This window comes from Sus scrofa, chromosome 15, assembly GCF_054392235.1.
Source record: "Sus scrofa isolate SSC_HxYL_T2T_F1_AM1 chromosome 15, Sscrofa_HxYL_maternal_Yorkshire_Landrace_v2.0, whole genome shotgun sequence".
Taxonomy (NCBI): Eukaryota; Metazoa; Chordata; class Mammalia; order Artiodactyla; family Suidae; genus Sus; species Sus scrofa.
In genome coordinates, this window is record NC_139397.1 from 41,566,294 (window position 1) to 41,591,085 (window position 24,792).

The following is a 24,792-nucleotide window of genomic DNA, read 5'->3' on the forward strand; positions in this document are numbered from 1 at the left end:
ATACACTGAGACTCATTGTTACATGGCTTATTGCACAAAGAATCTATGTAGCAATTTGACAGCTGGTGGCATAACACAGAACTCTTTGTGGAGCCATCACAATTTTTGAACTGAAAATCCCCAAACCTTAACTATTTCTCTTTAACCCCTAGTGACCACAACTTGACTCCTAGTCATGCTTGAGTGTTATCTTCAAAATAACAATACAAAAAGATTAATGGGGGGAATTAATACTAAAACAATTCCTTCAAATTTGTCTAAAGAAAATCACATTTCCATTTTGCCCATAGTAATGACATTAGCTTATTAATCCCCCCCAAATAAACCAAAATGGAATTGTTACTCTTAGCATCCATTAACACATCAAATTAAGAATTTTCCAAACCCGGGAGCTTCAGCTTAAGCTCTATGAGTGGAGGGGGACTCTTTGGGTGATAATTGCCAAAGACTCTTTCCTGCTGTGGAAGATGCTCCCTGCGTTATAGCTAATAGGCAAGACACCCAGGGTTGCCATGGTTGCTATGGCAAACATTTTGTTCCTTCCACCAAACAATAAATGTGTTTTTACGAATGATGAGAGTAGCCGAAGATACTATTTGCAGTTGCCCTGAAGACACACCACATCCCAACTAGTTTTCTGTCTCTGAACTATTTTCTAAATTGAGGTGTAACATATATACAAAGACTTTTGTTTGACAAGGTGAACTAAGGTAGGGACCTCTGTAATTGTGGCCACAGTATTGGTGGTCATTAACTGCAAATCCCCATCAATCCTGCAGTTGGAATGGAATTCTAAAGGGAAATGATGATTTGAAGGGCAAAATAACCCCACCTTAGAATTTTATAGCATCTAGAACATGGGGTCCTGAATGAGCTACAGGCTACAGCTTTGTTGATTTCTGGAACACCCCAAGCATCATAGCTTACTCTGGGGAAGAAGATGGAACTGAAAGCTAGGAGTCCTGGCTTGGCACCTAGCTCTGTCCCTGAGCTAGGATTCAATGATATTCTCTAAGGGGCTAAATCATCAGAAATGGCTGGGGTACTTGTCACACAGACACTCTTCTTGTCCCACTCCTAGACAATGGGTGCTGGGAATCTGCATCTTGAGAGAGGGGCTTAGGACATGCTGAGCGGTTTCAGAAATGCTGGATGGAAGAGCTTCTGAAGTTTCAGTTCTAGCACTTTACTAATAGGAGTTGTATTGTTTATTCATTGAATGATCCAAATTAGCTTATAACCAACATGCTATTCTTGATTATTCCAAACAAAAACAAAAGCAGCATGTAATCGCCTCTGACTCTAGAGATGGACACTCTTCTCCAATATGATCCCCCAACTCCTCCCCCTGCCAATACAGATGGAAACTTTTTTTTTTCTTTTTAAGTTTTATTGAAGTATATTTGATATACAAAGTTGTGATAATTTCTGCTGTACAACAAAGTGACCCAGTCATACATGCACACATATCCATTCTCTTTCAGATTCTTTCCCCACATACACCAACAGAATATTGGGAAAAGTTCCCCGTGCTAATATAGCAGGTCTCCATTGGCCAATCATTCCATATATGTCAGTCTACATATGCTAATCTCAAACCCCCAGTCCATCCCTCCCTCCCCCCCATTTGTCCCTTTTGGTGACCATAGGTTTCAAATTCTGTAAGTCTCTTTCTATTCTGCAAATAAATCCATGTGCATCCTTTTTTTTTGTAGATTCCATATATAAGTAATATCATATGATATTTGTCTTTCACTGTCTAAGTTCACTTAGTATGATAACTTCTAGGTCCATCCACTGCTGCAAATGGCATTATTTCATTCATTTTTATGGTTGTGTAATATTCCACTGTGTATATGTACCACATCTTCTTTATCCATTCCTCTGTTGATGGAAACTTAAAGTCAGACTTGCAATTGTCAAGGAAATCTAAACATTGAATTCAGAAGTACCCATCTTTGCTTTTGCTTAAGCACTTCTTTTCACTGCGTTACCCCTTTTGCTTCTTCTCATCAGCCCGATTCTACACGCTCTTGGAGTGTTCATTCATTAGCTGATAGTTGGCCAGTCCTTGCTTGGTGCCTGACACTACCCTAGGCACTTGGAAGACACGTGACTCACTCTGCATCACAGGATCTCTGCCTGATTGGTATTATTATCATTATTACCATTTGACAGAAGGGATAAAACTGAGGCTAGAATGATTGGTCAGCTTTTCCAAGATCTCACAACAGGTAAGTGGCAGAACATGGCATTCAAACCTGGAAAACTGGGACTCAGAGCCCAAGTTCCTAACCACACAGCTCCACAGCCTCTCACCAGCATGGATGGTGCACCCTCACCTTTTTCTTCTTCTCCATGAAAGCAATTCTCTCTAGAAACATGACCACACTTCACATTGTTTTCAGTGTCACACGATTCTCATAGCAATCTGCAATAGGGATTTTTTAACTTCCATTCGCTGGGGAATAAACTAGGCTTACAGGGTCACTGAGCTCATCCAGATTCTATGGGGAGACTGTTCTTCAACCCCATTCTGCAGACTTCTGGTCCCTGCTTGAGGTGATAACATGGACCGATGTCTTAAGCAAGCAGGAAGTTACCCTCATGCACAATTCTAAGCGAGACTTCAGTAAGACTAGAGACCCAGTATCCTGCTCAGTGCCCTGGACCATATGCCGCTCATACCCAACTTCCATACAAGGGTCGGATCTCCTCATGAATCAGAAAACTTGGTAGATAATGCAGACATCCCTCCCTTTCATCCCTTATTTCCACTTCTAACTCAGAGAGGGAAGTGAGAATTGACTGATGGAAATGGGCACAAAACAGATTATATTGCACATCTCTGCTAAGCAGTATTTTACAACTAGCATTCCAAAAAAGGAGCTAATTTAGGACAAGACCAACAGGAGCTAAAATCGTCACTAACACATAGCATTTTCAAGCCGAATCTGTTTTAAGCACACAGCCTGGCCGTGTTTAAAAACCCTAAATTAAACCTTGTGGAGAAGGGCTTTCCTAGGCATGTGCTTCCCCCAGCTTTACACAAGGCCTGAAAAAGCTATGGGTATATTCTCACAGATGACTGGGAGGTTAGATTGAGTAACCTGTTGCATCACTAATTGTTAAACACTGGTGCCTTGTAAGCCAAGATTCAAGATTTTTCAGGGACAAGCTACCTGGTGATGGTAAGTAATGAGTAAGACAGAGGCCGTCCCATGAATATTTAACTTCATACAGCGTGGGTAAGAGTGGAAATAGCAGTCACACACGTGCTGGTAGCCCTAGGAAGGCTTCCCACCTCATTTGGAGTGTTGGTTAGTAGGACCTGTGGCTGGGTCAGGACGTTTGAGGCTAGAAGCCTGTCAGCTGGAACACTGGGCATCATTTATTGCCACTGGGCACGTGTCATAGGACCTGGGTGTTGCTATGTTGCTGAATGGCCCTGGTGAGGCTCCTACACTTTGTTTTTTCTTTTTAGGGTTACATGGAAGTTCCCAGGCTAAGGGTTGAATTGGAGCTGTAGCTGCCAGCCTCTGCCAAGCCTCTGCCCAGCCTCAGCAACGCTGGATCTTTAACCCACTGAGCAAGGCCAGGGATTGAACCCGCATCCTCGTGAACACTATGTCAGGGTCTTAACCTGCTGAGCCACAGCGAGAACTCCCAGGCTCTTGCACTTCCACCTGCACATGTATTTAGGGGCCAGGCAGCTTCGTGGAGGAAAAGTAAGTGGGAGCTTGACCAAACACCCTGTGAGGTTCAAAAGAGGTAAAAACCTGTAGGAAGATCTAGAGCGTCCCTATTGAGGGCAGTTTGCAGACAAAAACACAGGTGATCATAAGAGGAGAGTCATATAAGGGAGAGAAAGTCATGTAAGGCAGAGAGAGTTTGGGTCACATGGAACCCAGTTATTTCAGTTCAGGCTGCCTCCAGAGCAATGTTGGTGGGGATGGGGATGGGGGACCCTCTATGTGGCTCAGCTTGTGTTCCCCAGAAGTCAGTTATGAGGTGTGGATCTGGGTGTAAGTAGTTCCTTTGGGAACTGACCCCAGGAAGCCAGTGAGGGCAGTGAGGTGAGGCAGAAAGGTGGGGGAGCCAGACCCCTTTGGGTGAGCTCCATCCACTGCTGTAGCATGCCCTTAGGTTATATACCCAGGGAAGAAGGAAACCAGGGTCAAATATTGACTGCAGGCTGCTGAACGGATGAGCTATGTTTGAGGCACAGAGAACATGCCTTGGGCAGAGAAGGGATGGTACAGTTACTGGGTTTGGACATATCTGTGGGGCACATCCTGAGGGCTCCACCCTGATCCCCTTTAGCAGATGGAGTTGCCCCCCCAGTTGCGTGCTGGCTGACCACTACCTGCATGTTGGCGGTTCCCTCCTCTGGAGGTTTTCCCTTTACCAAATAGAAGCTTTTTATTTTGAAGTGGGAAACTACCACTTCCCAGCCCCATCATAGCCAGTGACTGAATGATACAAGGTTCAAAATGAGGCTCCCAAGGCTCAAAGCGGACTGGGCGTTCAAGGTGCCATCTGTGGTCCAGAACTTCCCCTTGGCATCTGAAGGGACCTGGGCTTCAGTTGGGACCACACATCTTGCTAGCTTCCTCAAACCCCTGCTGCCTTCCAAATCTTCTGTCTCCAGAGATCACTGTCCCATGAATAATTTGCAGAGGAAGCCCTGCTCAGCTCAGCTTCTAAGCTCTTGTTCTCTTACTGGGGTGGTGAAGTCTGGGGAAAGGGAACACCTGCAGCCTCCATGACAGTGCCAGCGCTTGGCCCCGAGACTGTGTGTCTGTGTTTGGAGATGGGAGCTGTGTTACTTCTCTGATATGCACTACACAGATAGTTTATCTGGGATGTCTTACTAAAACCATGTTCCCTTGTGAAAGCTAGAGCCATTGACAGCCCCCACAGATCAGGAAAGCACATCTCCAGTTCATAGGTCAGAAGTGACACCGGAAGTTAGGAAGACCAGCAGGAGGGCCTTTGGAATTTGGAGAAGGTCAAGTTCAGCCCCAAGGAGGATATCTCACATTTATATCCCTTGCAGGTCAGGACTGATTCATAAACACCAAGAACACCTAGGCATTTTATAAACTTAGGTGAGAGGGTCATGTATATAAAACTTGAAAAGACTCTGGAATTACACGGGAGTTCCCGTCGTGGTGCAGTAGTTAACGAATCCGACTAGGAACCATGAGGTTGTGGGTTCCATCCCTGGCCTTGCTCAGTGGGTTAAAGATCCGGCGTTGCTGTGGCTGTGGCGTAGGCGGGTGGCTACAGCTCCGATTGGACCCCTAGCCTGGGAACCTCCATATGTCGTGGGAAGCAGCCCTAGAAAAGGCAAAAAAAAAAAAAAACAAAAAACAACAACAATGTGAGAGCTGCTGCTCACCAGTGACTGTTTAAATTTAATCTAATTTAAAACTTAAATGAAAACTTCATTTCCTACGTAGCATAGCCATATTTCATCAGCCCTGGGTAGCCAGTGGCTCCCCTGTTAGGCTGCAAAGAGTATTCCATCCTTGCAGAAATTTCTATTGGTGACCACTGCTCCAGAATTTGTCTTACAAAGTGGTGGGAGCTGAGCTTTATTTTAATGTGTCAAATCAATTCAGTTTAACTCTATCCATTGGCTGCTCAGGCCTAGAGGATGTGTAGTGGATTACTTATTCCTTGCTTAATGAATATAGGATTACTAAGTTCCCTTAATGAGAAAAGCCATATAGTTATACAATGGAGCAGCCAGCTAAGATACTCTTCCTGTTTTCAAACAAACAAAGAAAAAAACAAAATAAAACAAAACAAACAAACCAAAAACCCCAGTTCTCCCAAGTTCTTTGAAGGGAAAATGCAGAAGTGGAATAGAAAGTCACTTAACATCACAGATTTGATATTGTTGGCATTGCCACTTAAAACTTCTCTTTTGTGAATAGCATGTTTTGCACAGTTGAGCAGACTGCATTTAACTTGGTTTCCTGAGGCCACTTTCTTTGAAAGATAGTGTCTAGGCTAAGCCTGGTGACCGAGTTGAAAGGGTCACTTTCTATTCTGTGACTTCGAGAAGTAATTTTCCTGCTTCTATGAAAATAATGTAGTTAGTATCTACTTTACCAGGATCAAGATAATACATGTCAGCACATAGATGTCAAGACTGTGGGCACAACAAAATGGTTAAATACTAGAGTTTGTCCTTGTGACCCCAAGAATGTTATCTGGAATTGGAAAAAGAACTCTGGCTTCAATTCAAATTTCCATCAGAGAACGACTTCTTTGATTAGAAGAGGTACAATATAACTCATCAAAATAGCAAGAGATGCAGCTTAACAGGGTGGTGGTGGGGAGAACAGACCTCATCACTTATTCTTACTCCATATCAGATCATTTCTAGAGCCAGCCAAGGTCATCCCATCCCCCCTGAATATGTCAGGCTCAGAAGTGAACATGTGATCAAATACATATAATTAGACTTGAAGGAAAACCTGCTGGTGATGCAGCAGAGGAGTGATTGAGTGAGCTTGGCTTCTTGAAGAGTTTCACTGCCCCAAGCAATTCAGCACATCAGAATTGCTTACAGAGCTTGGAAAAATAGGGATTACCTGGTCCTACTGCCAGAGTTTCTCATGCAGGTTGTGTGGAATAAGTCCAGACAATCTGCACTTTCTAACAAATTCCTAGGTTGTGTTTATCATACTGCTGTTTTGAAAGGTCATATTTGATGGCTTATACCCAGGCTACAGAGGCCATGGGCTGTTTCCCAGAGCATTGTTGTGTCTGCTGAGATGTTGGACAGGACTATTAGCTCCAGAAGGATGCTGACACTGGGGATGAAACTGTTAGGGGAACATTGACTGAAACCATCTACCCTGGTTGGTCACAATAGCCACTTGCATGAGCTGCCTCACAACAGGAGCCCCTGGTGAGGGACATGGTGCTGCCCTGAGGACTAACAGGAAGAATTTGGGAGGGGCCAGTAGGAGGGAAGAGATGACCAACCTCCCAGGATGCTTGGCTGAAATCCATCTTGGCTGAGAGATGCACTTACCACCAAGAAGGACCTTGATCCAGACCAAGTACAGGCCATGCAAGATGACTGGCCAGAGATAACCTTCAAACTAACCCCATTCCCATAAAGCCTGAGACTGTGAGCCATGTGGCAGAGCAGTTTCCTGGGTCCCCTCACCCTGCTGTTTCCCCCGCCCCAGGCACTCCTTCCCAATAAAGTCTTTTGCTTTGTCAGCACATGGGTCTCTCAGACAATTCGTTTCCTAATGTTAGACAAGAGCCCATAAAAGGCCCTGGAAGGGGTTCCCCTTCCTGCATCAACATCTTTGAACTGAATTCATCTGCCCTGGAGCCTATCCCCACTAGGGACTTCCTTTTATGTAGAGTAAGACATTTTATGTTTAATTCTCCTAAAAATGTAAAATAAAACACAGATACAGAAAAATTTCACCAAACAATATTTAGCTTAAATCATTACAGGGTAAACATCCCATGACTACCACACTGTTCAAGAAATAGAAGTACAGACACCTTTCAGTCTCCATGTGCTTAGTCTCAATAATTTGATATTTTTCAAGCTGGTGAATGTTTTTCGTTCTGGTGAGTTGTCTGTTATGTTCACATGAAATTACTCTCAGAAAGATACCCCAAGGATAATAGCTGATTGCTGTGGGTATTTTTGAGGAAGAGATTTATTAGAAGAAAGTCCATAGCAAAAAAATGGTAAGGACTCTTCTAAAACTTGGATTTTCACCAAACATGTACATTGGTTAGAAAAATAAAGCCCAGGCATAATCAACTGATTGCATAAACGAATCCTATAAATCAGAAAAGTGTAATTTGAAAGCACCATGGGATAAGGGATATTGGAAATAGAATAGAGAAAGCTAAATTGCACATTGCACATTTACATCAACTCCTATTTTCCAGTTCCTTAGAGTTGGTTACATGTCACCATTTTCACTCCACACGGCGGACTCAACAATTTTTAGCTCTTATTATTATTATTATTATTATTATTATTATTAATTATTTCTTTATTTTTTCTTAGCTTATCTTTTTAATGTCATTTCCACAGTGCCTCAAGTAAAAAATATTTTCTGGAGAGACTGAGTAAATGGATTGAGTAGGTCCTACCCAGGAACTCCAGGTTAGACCAAGAAAGAATCCAGCACACAATACGCTCTTCAGATGTAACTTCTTTCCACTTGGGTATGACTCTCATTGCAAACACGTAGTGAACTGCCAATTGCTAGACAGGTGTATGCCATAGATTACCTTGCTCCTAACTCCATTATGATGTGTTTAACTTAGAATGTTTTAAGTTAAAAGCACCAAAATGAAGAATGAAAGAAGAGCCTTTCCCTTTGCAAAGTATTGGCGTTGTAACATCAGGTTGGTGATTCACTGAGCTAGCATTTTAAAGATTGCCTTTTAGAAACAATATCCACTTGGAGTTCCTACTGTGGAACAGTAGGTTAAGAATCCAACAGCAGCCATTTGGGTTGCTGCAGAGGCATGGGTTTGATCCCTGGCCCAGTGCAGTAGGTTAAAAAAATCCATCATTGCTGCAGCTGTGGTTTGGATTCAGTTCCTGGCCTAGGAAATTCCATATACCACGGTGTGGCCCAAAAAAAAAATTTTAAGAAAAAAAGAAATATTATCCACTTGGCCTTTCATGGGAAGTGACCAGTCATGAGGGACAAAATAAAAGGTGAATTGCCTGGGTTTATCAATCACGTCCATTGTGCCAAATATTGATGAATGTAAGTCTCTGAAGCATTATATTATTAAGGAGCAAAAATATGCATAGGACTGGCCAACAGGGACCTGCTGCCTAGCACAGGGAACTCTACCATGTATTATATGATGATCTATATGGGAAAAGAATCTGGAAAAGAATGGATGTGTGTATATATATATATATATATATATATATATATATATATATATATGTATATATAACAGAATCACTGTTGTGCAGCAGAAATTATCACAGCATTGTGAATCAACTATCCTTCAATAAAACTTAAAAACAAAAAGATTCCTCCTTCCGCTCTTCACATGATTTTGTTTTGCACTGATCCTGTCTGAATGGAAAGAAGGTCATCACATTGGATTTGCCTCCATCTAAGACAGGGTCCCAAGGCTCCTATTAAATAGCAGAAGATGTATATTCTGTATCTCTCAATGATCTCTAGCTGTCCTAGGAAGAGAAGAGGCCTAGGGCATTGTTTAAATATTTAGGTCAAGTTAGTTTTGCCCACAGGCATATTAGACCACAGTCTGATTTTCATGGAGGCACAGAGTCCTAGTCTTTCTTTCATCCTTGATGCCTAAATATCCAGTCTTCGTGGTTAAAATGCTGACAATGCCAGAATGACCTGAGAGGGGTGACTCTCGTGTCAACAACAACTTAGATCTCAGATCAACATCAATAAAGATATTAGTTAGCTTGGAGAAGAGAGGATTAGATTCAAACCCAAGTCCTACCAATAATTAGCTGTCTCTCCCTAGGTCAGTGACTTGAGTGCTTTAAATCTATTTCTTTCCTCATTTTTTTTTTTTTTTTGTCTTTTTAGAGCCGTACCTGCGGTATATGGAGGTTCCCAGGCTAGGAGTTGAATCAGAGCTGTAGCCACCAGCCAATGCCACAGCCAGAGGGATGCCGGATCCGAGCTGCATGTGTGACCTACACCATAGCTCATGGCAACGCTGGATCCCTAACCCGCTGACAGAGGCCAGGGATGGAACCTGTATCCTCATGGATACTAGTCGGGTTTGTTAACCACTGAGCCATGACGGGAACTCCTGAATCTATTTTCTAATCTTTAAAAATGTGAACAATGCCAACTAAGAGTACTGACATAATGATAATAAGGAAGCTAAGTTTCTATTTTCCAGTTAGATTCCTTATGCATAATAACTTAGCCACTTTTACTCCCCTTCCATCATTCCTGCGTGGAGGTAAGAATGAAAGAAGCAGGGATTTCAGGGATGTACCAGTAAAGAGCACCTCAAATTTGAACAACATTCGGCAACAGTTGCTACAGCCCAGGTTCTGGTCCAGATTTTTGGAGCAGAGGCCAAGATTCTGCATTTCCAATAAGCTCCCACATCAGGCCCACATTACATCCCAGAGTCTGCACTTGGACAAGAGAGAGAAGGTATAAGGCAAAAAATAAGGCATGGAATGTGCCGTGCCTGGGGTGGCCAGGACAAGACAAAAGAAAGAAAATGTGCTGAGATTGAGAAGAAGGAGAGGGCCCTTTAAAGGGAGAGAAGGGAGTCTGGTGACAGATTTCTGTACATCTCACTGTCTTTTTGAACCAGTTAGATTTTGTCCGTATCCTGTCTGGCTCAGACAATCCAGAGATATCTTTTGCAAGCAGGTACTGTAGTTGAAACTGGCTTCTGAGGACCATCCCCTAGGTGTCTGGAGAAAATCCCTGAAGTGCAGATGTCCTAATTCTGAGGAGCCCAATGCCAGAATTGTTCCCAATGCACATGTCCTCAGGAGGGACCACCAACACCACAATGAAAACCAACCTCCCAAGACCTTCACAGGTCCTTAGCCTTTTGCAACCCAGGTGCTGCCCAAGGGGGAAGGAAAAAATGGGCATTGATTCTGTGCCAAAGGGAGGAAGGAAGGCAAGGTTTTCAAGCCTCTCCATTGGTCCAGGAGCCCAGGAAGAAGAAATTGCCTTGACATAAAAAAAAGGGGGGGAAAGAAAATAAAATTCTCCATGGCAACACAACTGTCACGCTAGAAACACAATCTCAACTTACACAGGCAAGCATCTCAAAAATACACTGACACTAAGTGAGGAGGAAGAACTAACATTTCAAGGGGAAAAAATGGTGAATGTGATTGTTCGCAAGACTCTGTTGGTGGAGGGGAGAGGATGGGAAAGGAAAACACAAACCTCTCCTTTTGTGGGGCCAGAGATGTCTGTTCCTATTTGCCTTATGATCACCTGGAGTAACATCAAAACTTCCTTTCCTTCTCCAGCAGGTCTAACCCACAGCACAGCAGTTTCGTGCTGGGGTACCAGTTCCCCTGTGTCCTGCTGGCAGGAAGGACTTCCCACAGCCCAGCTGACTTTAAGCCTGGATCAAAATCTTTCTCTCCACAAAACAAATCACATTTGACAAAATCAGATCTCTCCTAAGCTACAATTACAGAGATTGATTTGGCAACCTCCATTAGTGGTGATCTGACCCTGAGTGTCAGGTGTTTGGTTGCTCTTTTTAAAAGTAATGTGTTCTCTTCTTTGCTTTTTTATTTCTTTGTGTGGGGAGGAGATGGGAGGAGGACATGGAAGTGAGAGAACAAACATTGCATCTGGCCAATTCCTTCCCTATATGAGATAGCTGCGTTAAGACTACACAGGGGGTTCAACCATCTAATCCCCCTCCTGGTTCCATGAGCTGGCCAGTCCTCAGCAGCCACAATAGTCCCAGGGTCAAAGGCTATTCCCAAGGACATGTTTCACTCAGAAAGATGAGTTTGTCCCAACAGAACTCAGACTGGCTTAGTTCTGGGGGTCTGAGGATACTGTTCACTTTCCTGTCCTATATTTTTCTTTTCAACTTTGGAATTGAACTCTGCTTTGGACATAACAGCTTCACCAGCTGGGCCCTCTTTCTTCTTGATGGAGGTCAGGGATGTGTTCTGAGCACACAATGGAGGAAAAGTCGTCTTTAATTACCCTTGTACAGTGTGTGCCAAAGACTTAGCTTTACAGAAGTCGAGTGGTACCATGAAGAGTCCATTCCTGACATACCAAGAAGTTCCTTCCCTGAGGAAGGCTGAATGAGGGAAGAGTGGAAGGAATTCATGAAATATTGAGATCGGAGAATGAATCAATGAATGAATGAACGGAGTATATTTTTAAAATATCCCAAACTTGGAAATCAAAAGAGAGTACAATTTGTTCCTTCTATATCATCCTGGGGCAATTTTTAACAAGTCTGCTCAACGATTGATTAACTCTTAAGAAGAACGTACCTGCCCTTTGGTGTTGCTATTCGCTGGTTCATTAGACCTTAGATACTGTGAAGCTACATGTTAACCCATAAATGTTTGTCCAACAGAGAAGACATAAAGCCCCAACTTTTATTGTCTTGTATGACACGAACTAGTTTTGTACTTACCTAAAAATTTTATTCTAACATTCTTTTCTTTCCTCGCTGTGCTATGGCATTTTTATCTGTGTGATCAAGATAACAGTAGGAATAATACTGACATGGAGGGTAATTGTGAGAATTGAGTTGATGTGCCTTCAGGGCTTAGAACAGTGATGCCTCATGGCAAGTGCTAAGCATATCGCTGTGATTTTTAGCTGCAGGCTGGTAGGCACAAGCCGCTAACAGAAGGATTATAAACCACGCACAGGATCCTTCCATTCAGGGAGGAGTCAGAACTTATAACGACAGTGCTGGTAGCAATTATTTAGCATCTGGCTGTGAACCTGCTGTTTAAAACAGTATATGGAGAATTCAAATTGAAACTAAGATGTTCCTTGAAATTTCCACATATGTCCAGCATTATCCTAGATTTCAAACCATGCAGAACAATTGCTGTTTGGGGTATATTTGATGTCTTTCCTTTGTTAAAATAATAAAAAAAAAAGAAGGCTTAAAGGGGGGCATGTAGAAAAACATCTTCACTAGACAGGTCTCTAATTACCTCCAGGCCATTTCAGTGGACAGACAGCACATAACTCTGTTGTTAGAAGGAGACAAATAAATCTTTACTTTATACTGACATTTTCAATGTAAATAAAAAATTACAGTTTCCTCAACTCTCTAAATTTTTTATTTAGAAAATATTTGACAAAATGTTCTTAATACCATTAATACCTTAGATACTGTGAAGCTACATGTTAACCCATAAATGTTTGTCCAACAGAGAAGACATAAAGCCCCAATTTTTATTGTCTTGTATGACACGAACTAGTTTTGTATGTATTATTCTCTATATGTATTATATATGTGTGTATATACACATATATTACTACATTCAGTATATATGCCTACATATGCACATATATGCATGTGTATATATATTATATTACATATGGATGTATATATACAAATATATATAAAAACAACGATGTATATATTCACCTTTCTCTCTATATATGTCTCTGACTCTATATACACAACCATATGTATATATTCAACTCTCTTTATATATCCTACTATATATACATATATATACACATATTTATATTGTATATATGTATATATATTTAACTACCTTTATATTTTCTCCTATATATATACATACATACATCATTTATATTACATATATGACAAAATAATGACATCAATATTATCACTAGCAAATGTTAGCTATTCATTATGTTGTAATTTGCATTACCCATGTGAACTCTTTATGAATAAGGTTCGTGCCTATTTCTACCAGGTACATGCCAGAGTTTTAGCATAGTGGTTGGCACAGGTGATTAATAAATATTAATAGATAGAACTGTTATTCACGAATTCATCCATTTAGTAACTTGCAATTCTTGCTGCATTTTAGAATCAGCTGGGAAGCTTGTGTTTATTTAATTTATCAATATTTGTTCTTGGGTCCCCTTCCAGACAATTAATTCAGAATACAGGGAGGTGGGGCTCAGGCATTGCTACTTATAAAACTCTCCAGGTTATTCAAATGTACAGTGTTTGGATGAGAACTGGTCATCTAGTATCTTCCTGAGCCTGTGTTTAGTTTCCCCAATGGGAATGGTTGGCCCGGTGAATGAAGGGAGGCGGTCAGTCCTGAGAGGGGCTGGCTTCTTGGCCACAGGCTCCCCACCACCACCCCGCAGCTCTCTGACTGTACCTTGGATGGTTTCTTGATTCATACTCTAAGTGGGGGGAGGGAGGCAAGGTCAGTCTCCTCTGCAGGCACTTAAGCTAGCCTTGAGCTCAGGCTCCACATTCCCCCACGAGCAGGATGATTAGGGTAAAATGAAGCGGAGACTTTGGTGTCCTGTCTCTATTTGCCCATTGTGTACGTGTATGTTAGGGGGGTACCGTCAGACACACAGCTTCCCCAGAAACTTCCCAGGAGCTACTGAGGCCAGAAAGACCATCTTCCACCAGGCAACTGGGTGGGATTGTGACCAGCTCTCGCTCTGGATGCCCTGTGGGACACCCTATGTTGAAATCTGCCAACCTGTGCTTCTTCCTGAAATGACAGGCAGACCCACATCTCCACCCCACAGTGGGAAGTAGCTTCAAACCCATGAGTTTGCTCTCCGTCTTCACCCAGTGCTTCAAGGCTGGCATCACTGGTTTGCAGTACAGATAGAGACGTGATTCTGAGAGCAGGAAAGTGACTCACAGGTGCCTACAGAACTTGCAGGCTGCAGAACACTGCAGCCAGCATTTGAACTGTGGCGGATCAGTTTCCAGAACTTTCTCCTTTTTAATACACCCCCACTTGAACCGGTGTGAATGAAGTAATTTGCTAATGTGAAGGTCAGAGAAAAGCTTTGGATTCAGATGGCTGAGCTGTGAATCCAACCATTTCTCCTTCATAGCTGCAGGATTTTAGGCATGTTGTACAACTACTCTGAGCCTTAGGAAACCTCTCTGAGGGGAGAAGATAACAATGCTTACCTTACAGTATCTTTGTGGAGACTAAATACCATAATATGGGTGAAATGCTTTATAAAATTTTTGGCACAGAGAACCCAGGAAAAGGCCATTATTAGTACAAAACCATTATTACTGTTTTCCTACTGGGTCTTTGATTGTGCATCCTTTACCCTTTAGTATAGCATCCTTAAACTCCTTCCTCGACAAAGACGTACACCTTCCTAAGTTTTCAGTTATAGACTTCATTATACCAGAATACTTGCGAAGTGTAGTATGAGACACACAATACATATATACAAATAAAAATTACAACTCCATCTCGCTATCAATGGAGATTCAAAATTGGAAATGAAGATGTTAACGAATTAAATCACTCTGCACTTTATAAAAATAATATCAGTAGCACAACTAGGACTTATTCCAAAATGTAAAGACAAATCAACACTGGAAAACTTACTAATGTGACTGACCTCATATATCAATGGGAAGATAGAGTCAACATTAATTAATATGAACTCTCTAAGATCACTGTACCTCTTGGAACTGCATAGGAATTTTTTCTCAATTCGAAAAAGAGTTGAGAGTGTTCATTAGGTATGTTAAGTAAACTAATATTATCAGACATTTAAAGTCTTCAAAAATTAAAAAAAAATCCCATTCTCATACCATCTTCCATCATGTTCTACCCCAAGAGACTGGACATAGTTCCCTAGGCTGAGAAAAAGAACACATATATTCTTGACTGGGTCAGTATGCTATATGGCAGAAATTGACACAACGCTGTAAATTATACTCTAATGAAAATAATCACCAATGGAAAAAAAAATTTAAATTCAGTTACAACACACACACACACACCCATTATAAATGTGAATTAAAATATACCTCTCCAGACATCCAGCCTCATATTTGTTAAACACATTTCATATAAGACCTTAGTTAATGGTGTCTGCCCTAACTTCCCTCATATGCTAAAAGATACTCAATCAACATTTAATCACAGTTATCTCTAGCTGGTACTACTGCCGTTTTGGTATTTTCTTACTTTTCCTTAATGATGTTCCTTAAGCCAGGAACATTTATTATATTGTAATTATTAAAGTTATTGAAGGAAAAATCTTGGTAGATTTCATTCTTCCTTATGATAACATGCTATAATCATGATATATATTGGTAGCTATTTAGGTTAGATGTGGAAAATATAAAAATAAAGTAAATTAAAAAAATTTTTTTCACAAAAGGCCTCATGATAATCAAAGAAGAATAAGGTGGGTTTAGGGGGGCAGCAACTAATGTACTTTGAATTTCCATTATGTGCTAGGGAACATGGCTTCATTCCATTTGCACCTCTCCACCCAGTCCTCGCCTGAGCATTGCTCTTGGACATGATCCCAGCACACATAGATGCCCACTTTCGTCCATCCACTCACTATGTACTCATTCAGCACTTGCCGTTAGACTTTCAGTCACCTACTCACCAGCTCTCCGGTTGAGCTGAGCTGGGCTGTGAGCACCAGTGAGGTCTGAGGAACTGGAAAAAGCCATTGGAGACAGCAGGGATGCTAATGGGTCATCACAGTTGTCTACAACGAGAGGAGAGAGAGGGAGAGAACATTCTGTTAGCAAGAAATGGTCCAGAAAGAGAGGAATCAAAACATCACCACCACCATTTATTAACCACCTTCTCTGCACAAGGCCACTACCTGTATCCCTGTGCTATTTCATCCACTCCTCACAGGCATTAAATTTCTCTCACAGTTGGAGAAACTCAAGTTCAGAGATGTTATGTAGTTTGTCCAAGGTCACAACACTAGAAAACAGTGTGACCAGAATTCTTGCCCAGATGTGTCTAACTCAAAAGTCCAACTAGCCTTCTATTCCTTTAATCAACCACTTGAACAAAGCCTTACGATATGGCCAGTGAGCTTCTGCTGTAAGAGCAGAAACCGTTTCAAAATGGGGAGCTTGGTTTAACTACTCTCCCATCTTTAGTCCCTAAGGACTCTTGTAATAGTTCTATCTAGAGGGACAAAATAACTTAGGATGTTTCATTCCAAGTTGTACAAAAGTCTTTGGGAAATGAAGTGCTAATTTTAATAATTCATTTCTAGTCTAAAAACTGGCAGGGAATAGTCCCCAGTCTTGTACAATTTTGAGTCTGACATTTCCTTCAGCAGCTATACTTCCAGCCTTCCCTAAATGTGGTAGGTCTGTCTAAAGCTTTTTTGATGCTTTCCACATGTGGAACAGGGTGGGGCCATGGGCACAGATGCCGTCTTCACAATATAGACATATTCCTCCAGAGGACCTTTAGCATCTAATCCCTGTACAGGACTCTGCTCTTCTGAACAGTTTGTAACTGGTTACTCACTTATTTGTTTGCATTCGCCAGCAGGTAACATGCTCTTTGTGGGATCTTAGCAAATAATCTGGCATATAATAAACTTTCAATGAGGATTTATTGAAAGAATGAAATGGGGAATAAAGGAAAGAAGGATGAAAAGAAAGAAGGAAAGAAGGAGGGAATCAATCAATGAATAAATCAATCCACATAACAGCCCCCACATTTTATTACCATTTTCTATTTTTTTGGGGGGGTCTTTTTTTAGGGCTGCACCCGAAGCATATAGAGGTTCCCAGGCTAGGAGTCAAATCAGAGCTGTAGCCACCGGCCTGCACCATAGCCACCACAATGCCATATCTGAGCCGCATCTGCGACCTACATCACCAGCTCACGGCAATGCCGGATCCTCAACCCACTGAGCGAGGCCAGGGATTGAACCTGCATCCTCATGGGTACTAGTCAGATGTTTTCACTGAGCCACGACAGGAACTCGTGTTTTTCTATTTTGAATACAATTGATCTTGTAGAACACTGCAAAATGAGCTCATGAGATCTAAACATACCTCAGTCAAAACACCTGTGAAACTTGTTAATTCAGTAAATAAACTTCATGGCATAAAAGGCTCTCAGGAAGAGCCGAGTTGACATTTTTTGAAAGAAATTGTACACAGGATTTATGAGGTCACTTGTTTACCCAGCAAATTCTTGGAGAGTGGTATTTTATCTAATTGCAGGAAAATTAATGGGAAGCATAAGGATTGAATTTTTGTTTGTTAAACGTGTTAACAAATCAACTGGCAAAATGTATTTTGAGTTTTTCCCAGAGGAAAATGTTTGAAAAATATTTTGAGGTATTTGACAAAACAAAATAGAGCCAGATCCTCAGTGAGGAGGAAAAACACAAAAATCAGAGCAAGGGCACCTCAGTGGTTACGATTATTCTGCAAATAGGAAGCAGGACTCAGGGCCAATTTACTCCAGGCATAAGATGCAAGGGAGAGGGGGTGCACACACTCTCCCAACATACTGGTTTGGAAACATGAGTTTTTACTCTAGTTATATGTTAGGAAACAATTTGAACACAATGGAAACTTTCCATTGGCTTATGCTGGTTTCATCATCAGGACACAGGTGAGTGCAGAAGATTGAACTGAGCCTCAGGGGCATACACAAGCACGCACGCACACACACGCACACCAAACACCGCAAAGTACTTCTCTTTGCAGTTGTGTTGTGAGCCTCATCTATCCACATCTGCAGCTACAGCAACCCTCCCATTTCAGACAACATACCCTCCACCCTTTCCCAATAACCCGCAGTCTAAATACCCACTTCCACAAGCAAATTGAAGATCTGTGAAGGTCAAGGACCATATTTATTTTACTCTTTATATATTTCTTAAATATATGACATGCATAAAACTGCTACCTTTTTTATTAGGGTCTTTTTTTTTTTTTCTCCAGTGTGTCGCTGATGACATTTTTGAGTGTTGCGCACCTAACCCGATTTTTTCCCTGGGTAGAAACTGAAGTGACCTAGTCAATTCAATTTAATTCAGTTCAATAAATATTTATAAGGTCTCACTTTATGCTAGACCCCGAATAGGCATTGGGAATAAATTTGAGTAAAATTGAGTCTCAGGTGTCAAGGAACTTGGAGACCATTGAGAAATATGAAGATGGAAACAATAAATAAAAAGACGAGACAGTTTAGGAGAGTTTCACCAACACTACACCCAAAGCCACATAAATGGGTACCTACTTATACAGACATCCAGACAAAGGATATCCCTGTCCCTCCAGCCCTGTGCAGTCACCTTCCCCTTTGTTATGGAAGTAGAATTGATTTACAATGTTGTGTTCATTTCTGCTGCACAGCAAAATGATTCAGTTATACATATATACATATACGATTTTTCATATTCTTTTCCATGAAGGTTTATCTTGGGATATCCTTGTGCTACACAGTAAGTCCCTGTTGTTTATCCTCTCCATGTATAACGCTGACAACTGACCCCTTTTTCAGGGAGAAGGAAGCTTCCAGCTCCACTGACATCAGCTGCTAATTTCCTTATGGTCCTTTCCCTCTTCTGAAATGCACCTTCCTTGCATCTCCGGGTCAGTGTTTCCACTTTGGAAAATGGTAAACTCATCGAACACAGCCATTACTAATGGGGAGGTGCAGAGGGGATACTTCAGAACCCCTTCCTCAGGGACCCTGCACAATGAAGTAGCCTTTAGAGAACACATCTGAGCTTCTGACCCCTAGTCCTAAGATATGAATGGGAAAGCTTCGATCAGAAAGGAAGAAAACTTCCCCTTCCTTGGCTAATAGGTAGTTCTCACTGTCTTCCTGGTGTCACATGAACAAACCTGACAAGTCACGTAAACTGAGTATAGACTCAAATTGGTGATCCAATTACCCCTCGTGGTTGGGAATTGAGAATGTGTCCAGGGAGTGCCCATCGTGGCTCAGTGGTAATGCACCCGAGTATCCATCAGCATGTACATGTGGGTTCGATCCCTGGACTTGCTCAGTGGGCAGCTGTAGCTCTGATTCGACCCCCAGCCTGGGAACTTCTATATGCCACAAGTACGGCCCTAAAAAAGCAAAAAAAAAAAAAAAAAGTTGAGAGAGAGAGAATGTGGGCATTCCATATAAGCATTTCAAACCCAAAAGTAAGTGTGTGTGATTTTTAGATGTGTTGTATTCTTCTTCTTTTTTTTTTTTTTTTGGTCTAGCCCACAACGTACAGAATTTCATTGTCCAGGGATTGAACCTGCACTACAAAAGGGACCGGAGCTGCTGCAGTGACAACACCAGATCCTTAACCTGGTGCACCACAAGGAGGGAGCTCCCAGACATGTCCTATTCTTCAAGCAGAGGAGAAATGATCTAACATAAACGAGGACAATACTGCTGACACTTAAACAACACAGGTTTGAATTGTGCAAATCCACTTACACCAGATTCTGTCAACAGTGAACAAATAGTACAGTACTACAGCGTCCATGGTTGGCTGAACCTGCAGAGAGGGGAGCCTCAGACCCAGAGGGAGGATTTTCCACTGTGTTGGGGGTGTGCACCCTTCAGCCCCCATTATTCAAGGATGTACTCTAAGTAATTTTATATATTGCTGATTTGGAACAGCCTGGGGTAGTGGAAGGTGTTGGGATGACTAGGGCTCAGAGCTTCCCTTCTGGATTGGCTTCTTCTCTTGCCTTGGTGACTCCAATATAGTCCAATGCAGTAAGCTGTATCCCCACTGTCCCCAAATCAAGAGTCATCTCTGCCATAACTCCCCATAGAACCATTTTAAAGGGGGAATGAGAGTGGATGGAATAGTCCCCCTTTAAAGGATAAAGTGAGCACAGGAAGCAGAACATGACTTGTCTGTAACATCTGCTGCAGTCCATAGCAACTGTTATCACAATTTTATTCCTGGGATCTTATTTCTATGTCACAAAACCTGCACGAGAAAGGCCATCTAAAAAAAAACCCTTTTGCGCTATGGGTTTGTGGTCAACCCGATGAGACGAAGGGTAGGAAGTGGAGAGGAGGTAAAGAGGTGAAGACAAGGGGAGAGTGAAGACAGCCTTGCATGAGGTGAACGGCCCCTCTGCGGATTGGCAGCCTTCCTGAGACTGGGCTGACATCGCACCAAACACATGGCTGCGAAGCAAAAACACAAAGCGCCATCTGCTCCACCATTCCTGCAGGCTTTAAATAAGCAAACCCATGTTGTTGTTACATTTTAGGCACCACTCCCATCTCAGCCTCCTGACAGAGTGTTTGCAGGCTAAATCCATCAGTTGGTTCTTTCAAAAGTGTGGTGGATGTTTATCTGTATTTACATGAGGAAAGGGTGAAGAAATTTGGGGAGGGAGAGAGATGTCGAAGTTTAGGAAAAATATAAGATGGGACTAAAAGTCAGGCTTCCTGTGGTACACACAACCTGAGAGAGACCATAATGATTGTCCCAGAAATGGATGCACTGGTGTCGGTAGAATATTTTCAAAATATCCTTTAGAACGCCCGTTCCTGAGCCTTTTCCTAAAAGATGTGTTGCAAAAAAATCAGGTGATATTAAAAGGCTATTTTAAAAATGCAAACCCTTCTTCACACTATTATCCTCCATTTTTCTTCAGCAAAGTCTTTACTGCCATCTTTACTATTTTCCTTTAACATAAAAGGCTACCTCCAGACCCACCCCACACCCAGGCAGGTAAAGATCCAGGCCTGTGAGTGTGATGAAAAGCACCTGAGCTCTTTCCACTCAGAAGGTATTCAACAATCCCAGTCCTATTTGCAAATAACTTAGCCCTACATTCATAGACTAAGATAGTATCAAAACCAGAGGTGCCTCTGTAGTTGTGGGATTCAAGCCCTTGACTTTACAGATGAGACCTCAGGGTTGAGGGAGAAGACAGGCCTGCTCAGGGTTAGTCAGTTAATTAATGGACTAGCCTGGACTGAACTCGGGTTTCCTCCACACCAGGTGGTGACTTCTAGGTCAAAAGTTCTGGCCACCTGTGAGTAAGTCTGATCACCATTAGTTATGTCATTCTTCACAACATTTGTTTTGACAAAGGACTTATTTTCTACAAAAAGAAGGGCGTTGTTTCATTTCCTGGAAAACCAAAAAACACTGAAGAAGAGTTTATAACTTTCAAAAGAACCTGAATTTTTTCTCAATGTTTCTTGCCTTATTTCTTTCCTCAAAACTCTCTCCTACCTACCAAACAAACAAACAAACAAACAAACAAAATAAACAACAACAAAAAACACCACACAATAAAGGGGGGATGAAAGAAAAAAAAATGCATTTGTTTCTTTATTAGTATTTATATGGATACTCAAATAGAGCATTTTCTTTGATATTTTCAATCTGAAGGAGAGGGCATAATGTTTTCCTCAAATAGGTGTACTGTGGAATACTAACAATCTTCTTTCACGTTAATTAAAAGGTAGAGACACAAAAGAGAATTCTGAGTAAATATGAGGTTTACATAGCTTCTTAGAAATTAGCATGGACTCATTAAGATGATTCTACTTTGTCACATTTTTGTTGCCAATACATATTTTTATTCATTATTATTAAAATACCAATAGAATTACAGATGGTAGCAGAAGTTAAATCATGAGCATTTCTTTGAATACCAGAGTAAATTGTATAAGGGGTTTTGGAGCCTAAGGGATTCACTTCTATTTGTGGGTGAGATAAAATTCCTCTTAGCATTGCACATTTAATGGCTCACTTTGTTTAAAGACATAAAGCATGCATTTTGTGTAGTGCCTGCAATGATGCTTAGAAGTGGTAACTCACGCTTTTAGCTTCATTTAGCTCACAGACCCTGAGCTCATGAAGCCCAGCATTTACTTTGGACTGAAAGATAACCCATGTGTTGTTTAAAAAGCTCCCTAGGGTTATTGACAATCACATGCAGGAGATCCTTGGCTTGGGATCCAGGGAACCCACTGCTCCCTTCCTGGGAATTGTGCTCTGTTTTCACTTTTCAGAGTTTTGGGCTCAGCTCCAAATGGTGGAGGTGGTTGTTCATTCGTTCAATCCAGATTTTCACTGGCCACATTCTAGGTATCAGAGTTTCTGAAGGCTTCAGGGAGAGTAACAACGATGGTACCCAATGGCTCCAACACGGAGGACATGGACACACCCCTTATTACACTCTGGGGTGATTGGTGATGGGTGGACTGAGGGCAGCAGCACCAGGCGTCCTGGAGGGGGCTACTCCTGTCTAGGGATTAATAGGAGGGCTCTGAGATTCCTTCCAGGCTTTAAACATCTGTCTATTACAGATTTTAGGAGAGACTTGGTTGGGAGGTACTGATCCTCACTTGCAGGTGAGGATCATAATCAGACGCACTGAGAACAAGAGCAAGGCAGCAGGGGTCCCCCTCTAGGTGGTCTGCGGCCCCTGCAGCACCGCGAGAGGCTGCTACCATTTCTATTGACTGGGTGTCTGAGGAACCTGTGTGCTTCTTTGATCTTTTCACACTGTAGTCAGTGTTTAAACCAGACTTTGAACCACTGTCTGTGACACTTTGTCGACCATCCATCTGAAAGTCTGCTTCCCATCCCTGAAATGATGGCAGGAAAGCATCATAGATGAGCAAGGGCCAGTCTCCTGTGTGACTGTCTGGTGTGAGTTTAACTCTTTTCATCTAATTTTCAAGAACATTTGTCCACAGGTGTCCCATAATTAGCCTAAACAGGATGTCTCCAAAGTTACTTTCCTAAATGTCTTTCTTCTCAGATTACTCCCTTCCCTCCACTGCTGACACTGATGAACATTGGGCTTTTTCCATTTGTTTGTTTTTGTTTTGGGGTTTTGTTTTCTTTTTGATTCTCAGGTTAGGAATATCATGTTCAAAACTGATTGCTTACTTTCATTTAAAAAATTATCCTTAAATCTAAATTATCAATCATTTAACCTAATTTAACAAATGTTCCTTAAGCCTCCTGTGTGAGGAATATGATGTTTGAGTCATATGAGGAACATGAAACATCCTGCTGAGCAAGGGGTTTTTTTAACCATAGCACTTAACACCTGGGTCTATGTACATGCTCAGTAAATCTTTGCTGAGGGAAAGGATGAAAGTTACAAGCCCCACAATTTGTGTTATTGCTGCTTAGGAAGATTTCTCAGATTTATACTCACTTTATTTGATCCTAATTTATAATTTTATTTTTTATTTTTATTTATTTTTTGCTTTTTAGGGCTGCACTCACAACATATGGTAGTTCCCAGGCTAGCAGCTGAATCAGAGCTGAAGCTGCTGGCCTGTGCCACAGCCACAGCAATGTGGGATTTGAGTCGCATCTGTGACCTACCACACAGTTTGGGGCAATACCAGATCCCTGACTCACTGAGTGAGGCCAGGGATCGAACCTGCATCCTCATGGATACTAGTCAGATTCGTTTCCACTGTGCCACAACAGGAACTTAATTCAAACTTAAAAAAAAATAATTAATTTTTGCTGTACCCTCTGCACGAGGAAGTTCCCAGGCCAGGGATTGAACCCATACCACTTAAGTTGCTGCGGTGACAATACCAGATTCTTATCTGGCTGCACCATAGAATTCTCTAATTCATACTTTTAAACATCAAATTATTATTTTATAAGTCTGTGGAGTTTACAAGGGGCTCTGCTTTCATTGAAACATTCTTTCTAAAATACTGCTTTCAACATACTTTCCTCACCAAGATGTATTAGACAAGCCAGCCTTAAATAGGGCTTCCAGAAGTAGCATCATGGAAATGAAAGGACGAAGGAGTTATTAACATATAACAGATCCAAACTGGCCATAAGGCTGGCTATCACTGATGGGGTCCCAGGCTGATTAAAGAGACAGAAAGTGACACCCAACAGCAGAGGTCAGGAGTCTGGGGCCTGTTGTTGGGATAGGCTTTGGTCAGAGGACAGTGCTCTCCCAAAGTATCACTCAACATTGTCTAAATTCAAATACACTAAAGCTATTAAATCTTTAGGATTACACATAGACCTTCATAACTCAACTGGAGTGACTAGAAGATGTGAAAGTTTTGTTGGGTAGAAAAGGTAAAATTCACAGATGAAAAGGATTAGAAATTTCTGGAATATGAGAAGGTGAGATCGATGGCTGGATTTCTCAGGAGAGTTTTAGAAGATACTGATAAGAAAAAAGCAAACCTTTGAAAAAATAAAATTGTACCTATTTAAAACTTTCCCAACTCCAATTTTGTGTTTATATACCTCTGTACCTCTATTCCCATCTCCACCTACCATTACTCCACACAACAGACAGGCAGATAGACAC

At 41.7% G+C, this 24,792-nt stretch overlaps 1 protein-coding gene across 3 annotated transcripts in view; it reads right to left on the minus strand.

Annotated features, from left to right (window-relative positions):
- The window catches only part of CNTNAP5 (contactin associated protein family member 5), an 865,075-nt gene that overhangs the window by 652,803 nt on the left and 187,480 nt on the right, over positions 1-24,792 (minus strand). For all 3 annotated transcript variants that reach the window (XR_014829313.1, XR_014829314.1, XM_021075830.2), the window contains exon 2: positions 16,107-16,211. Coding sequence is in view for 1 of the 3 variants with exons in the window: in XM_021075830.2 (XP_020931489.2) it covers positions 16,107-16,211 (105 nt within the window). In the remaining 2 variants the exon portion in view is untranslated. The remainder of the gene's footprint in view (positions 1-16,106; positions 16,212-24,792) is intronic.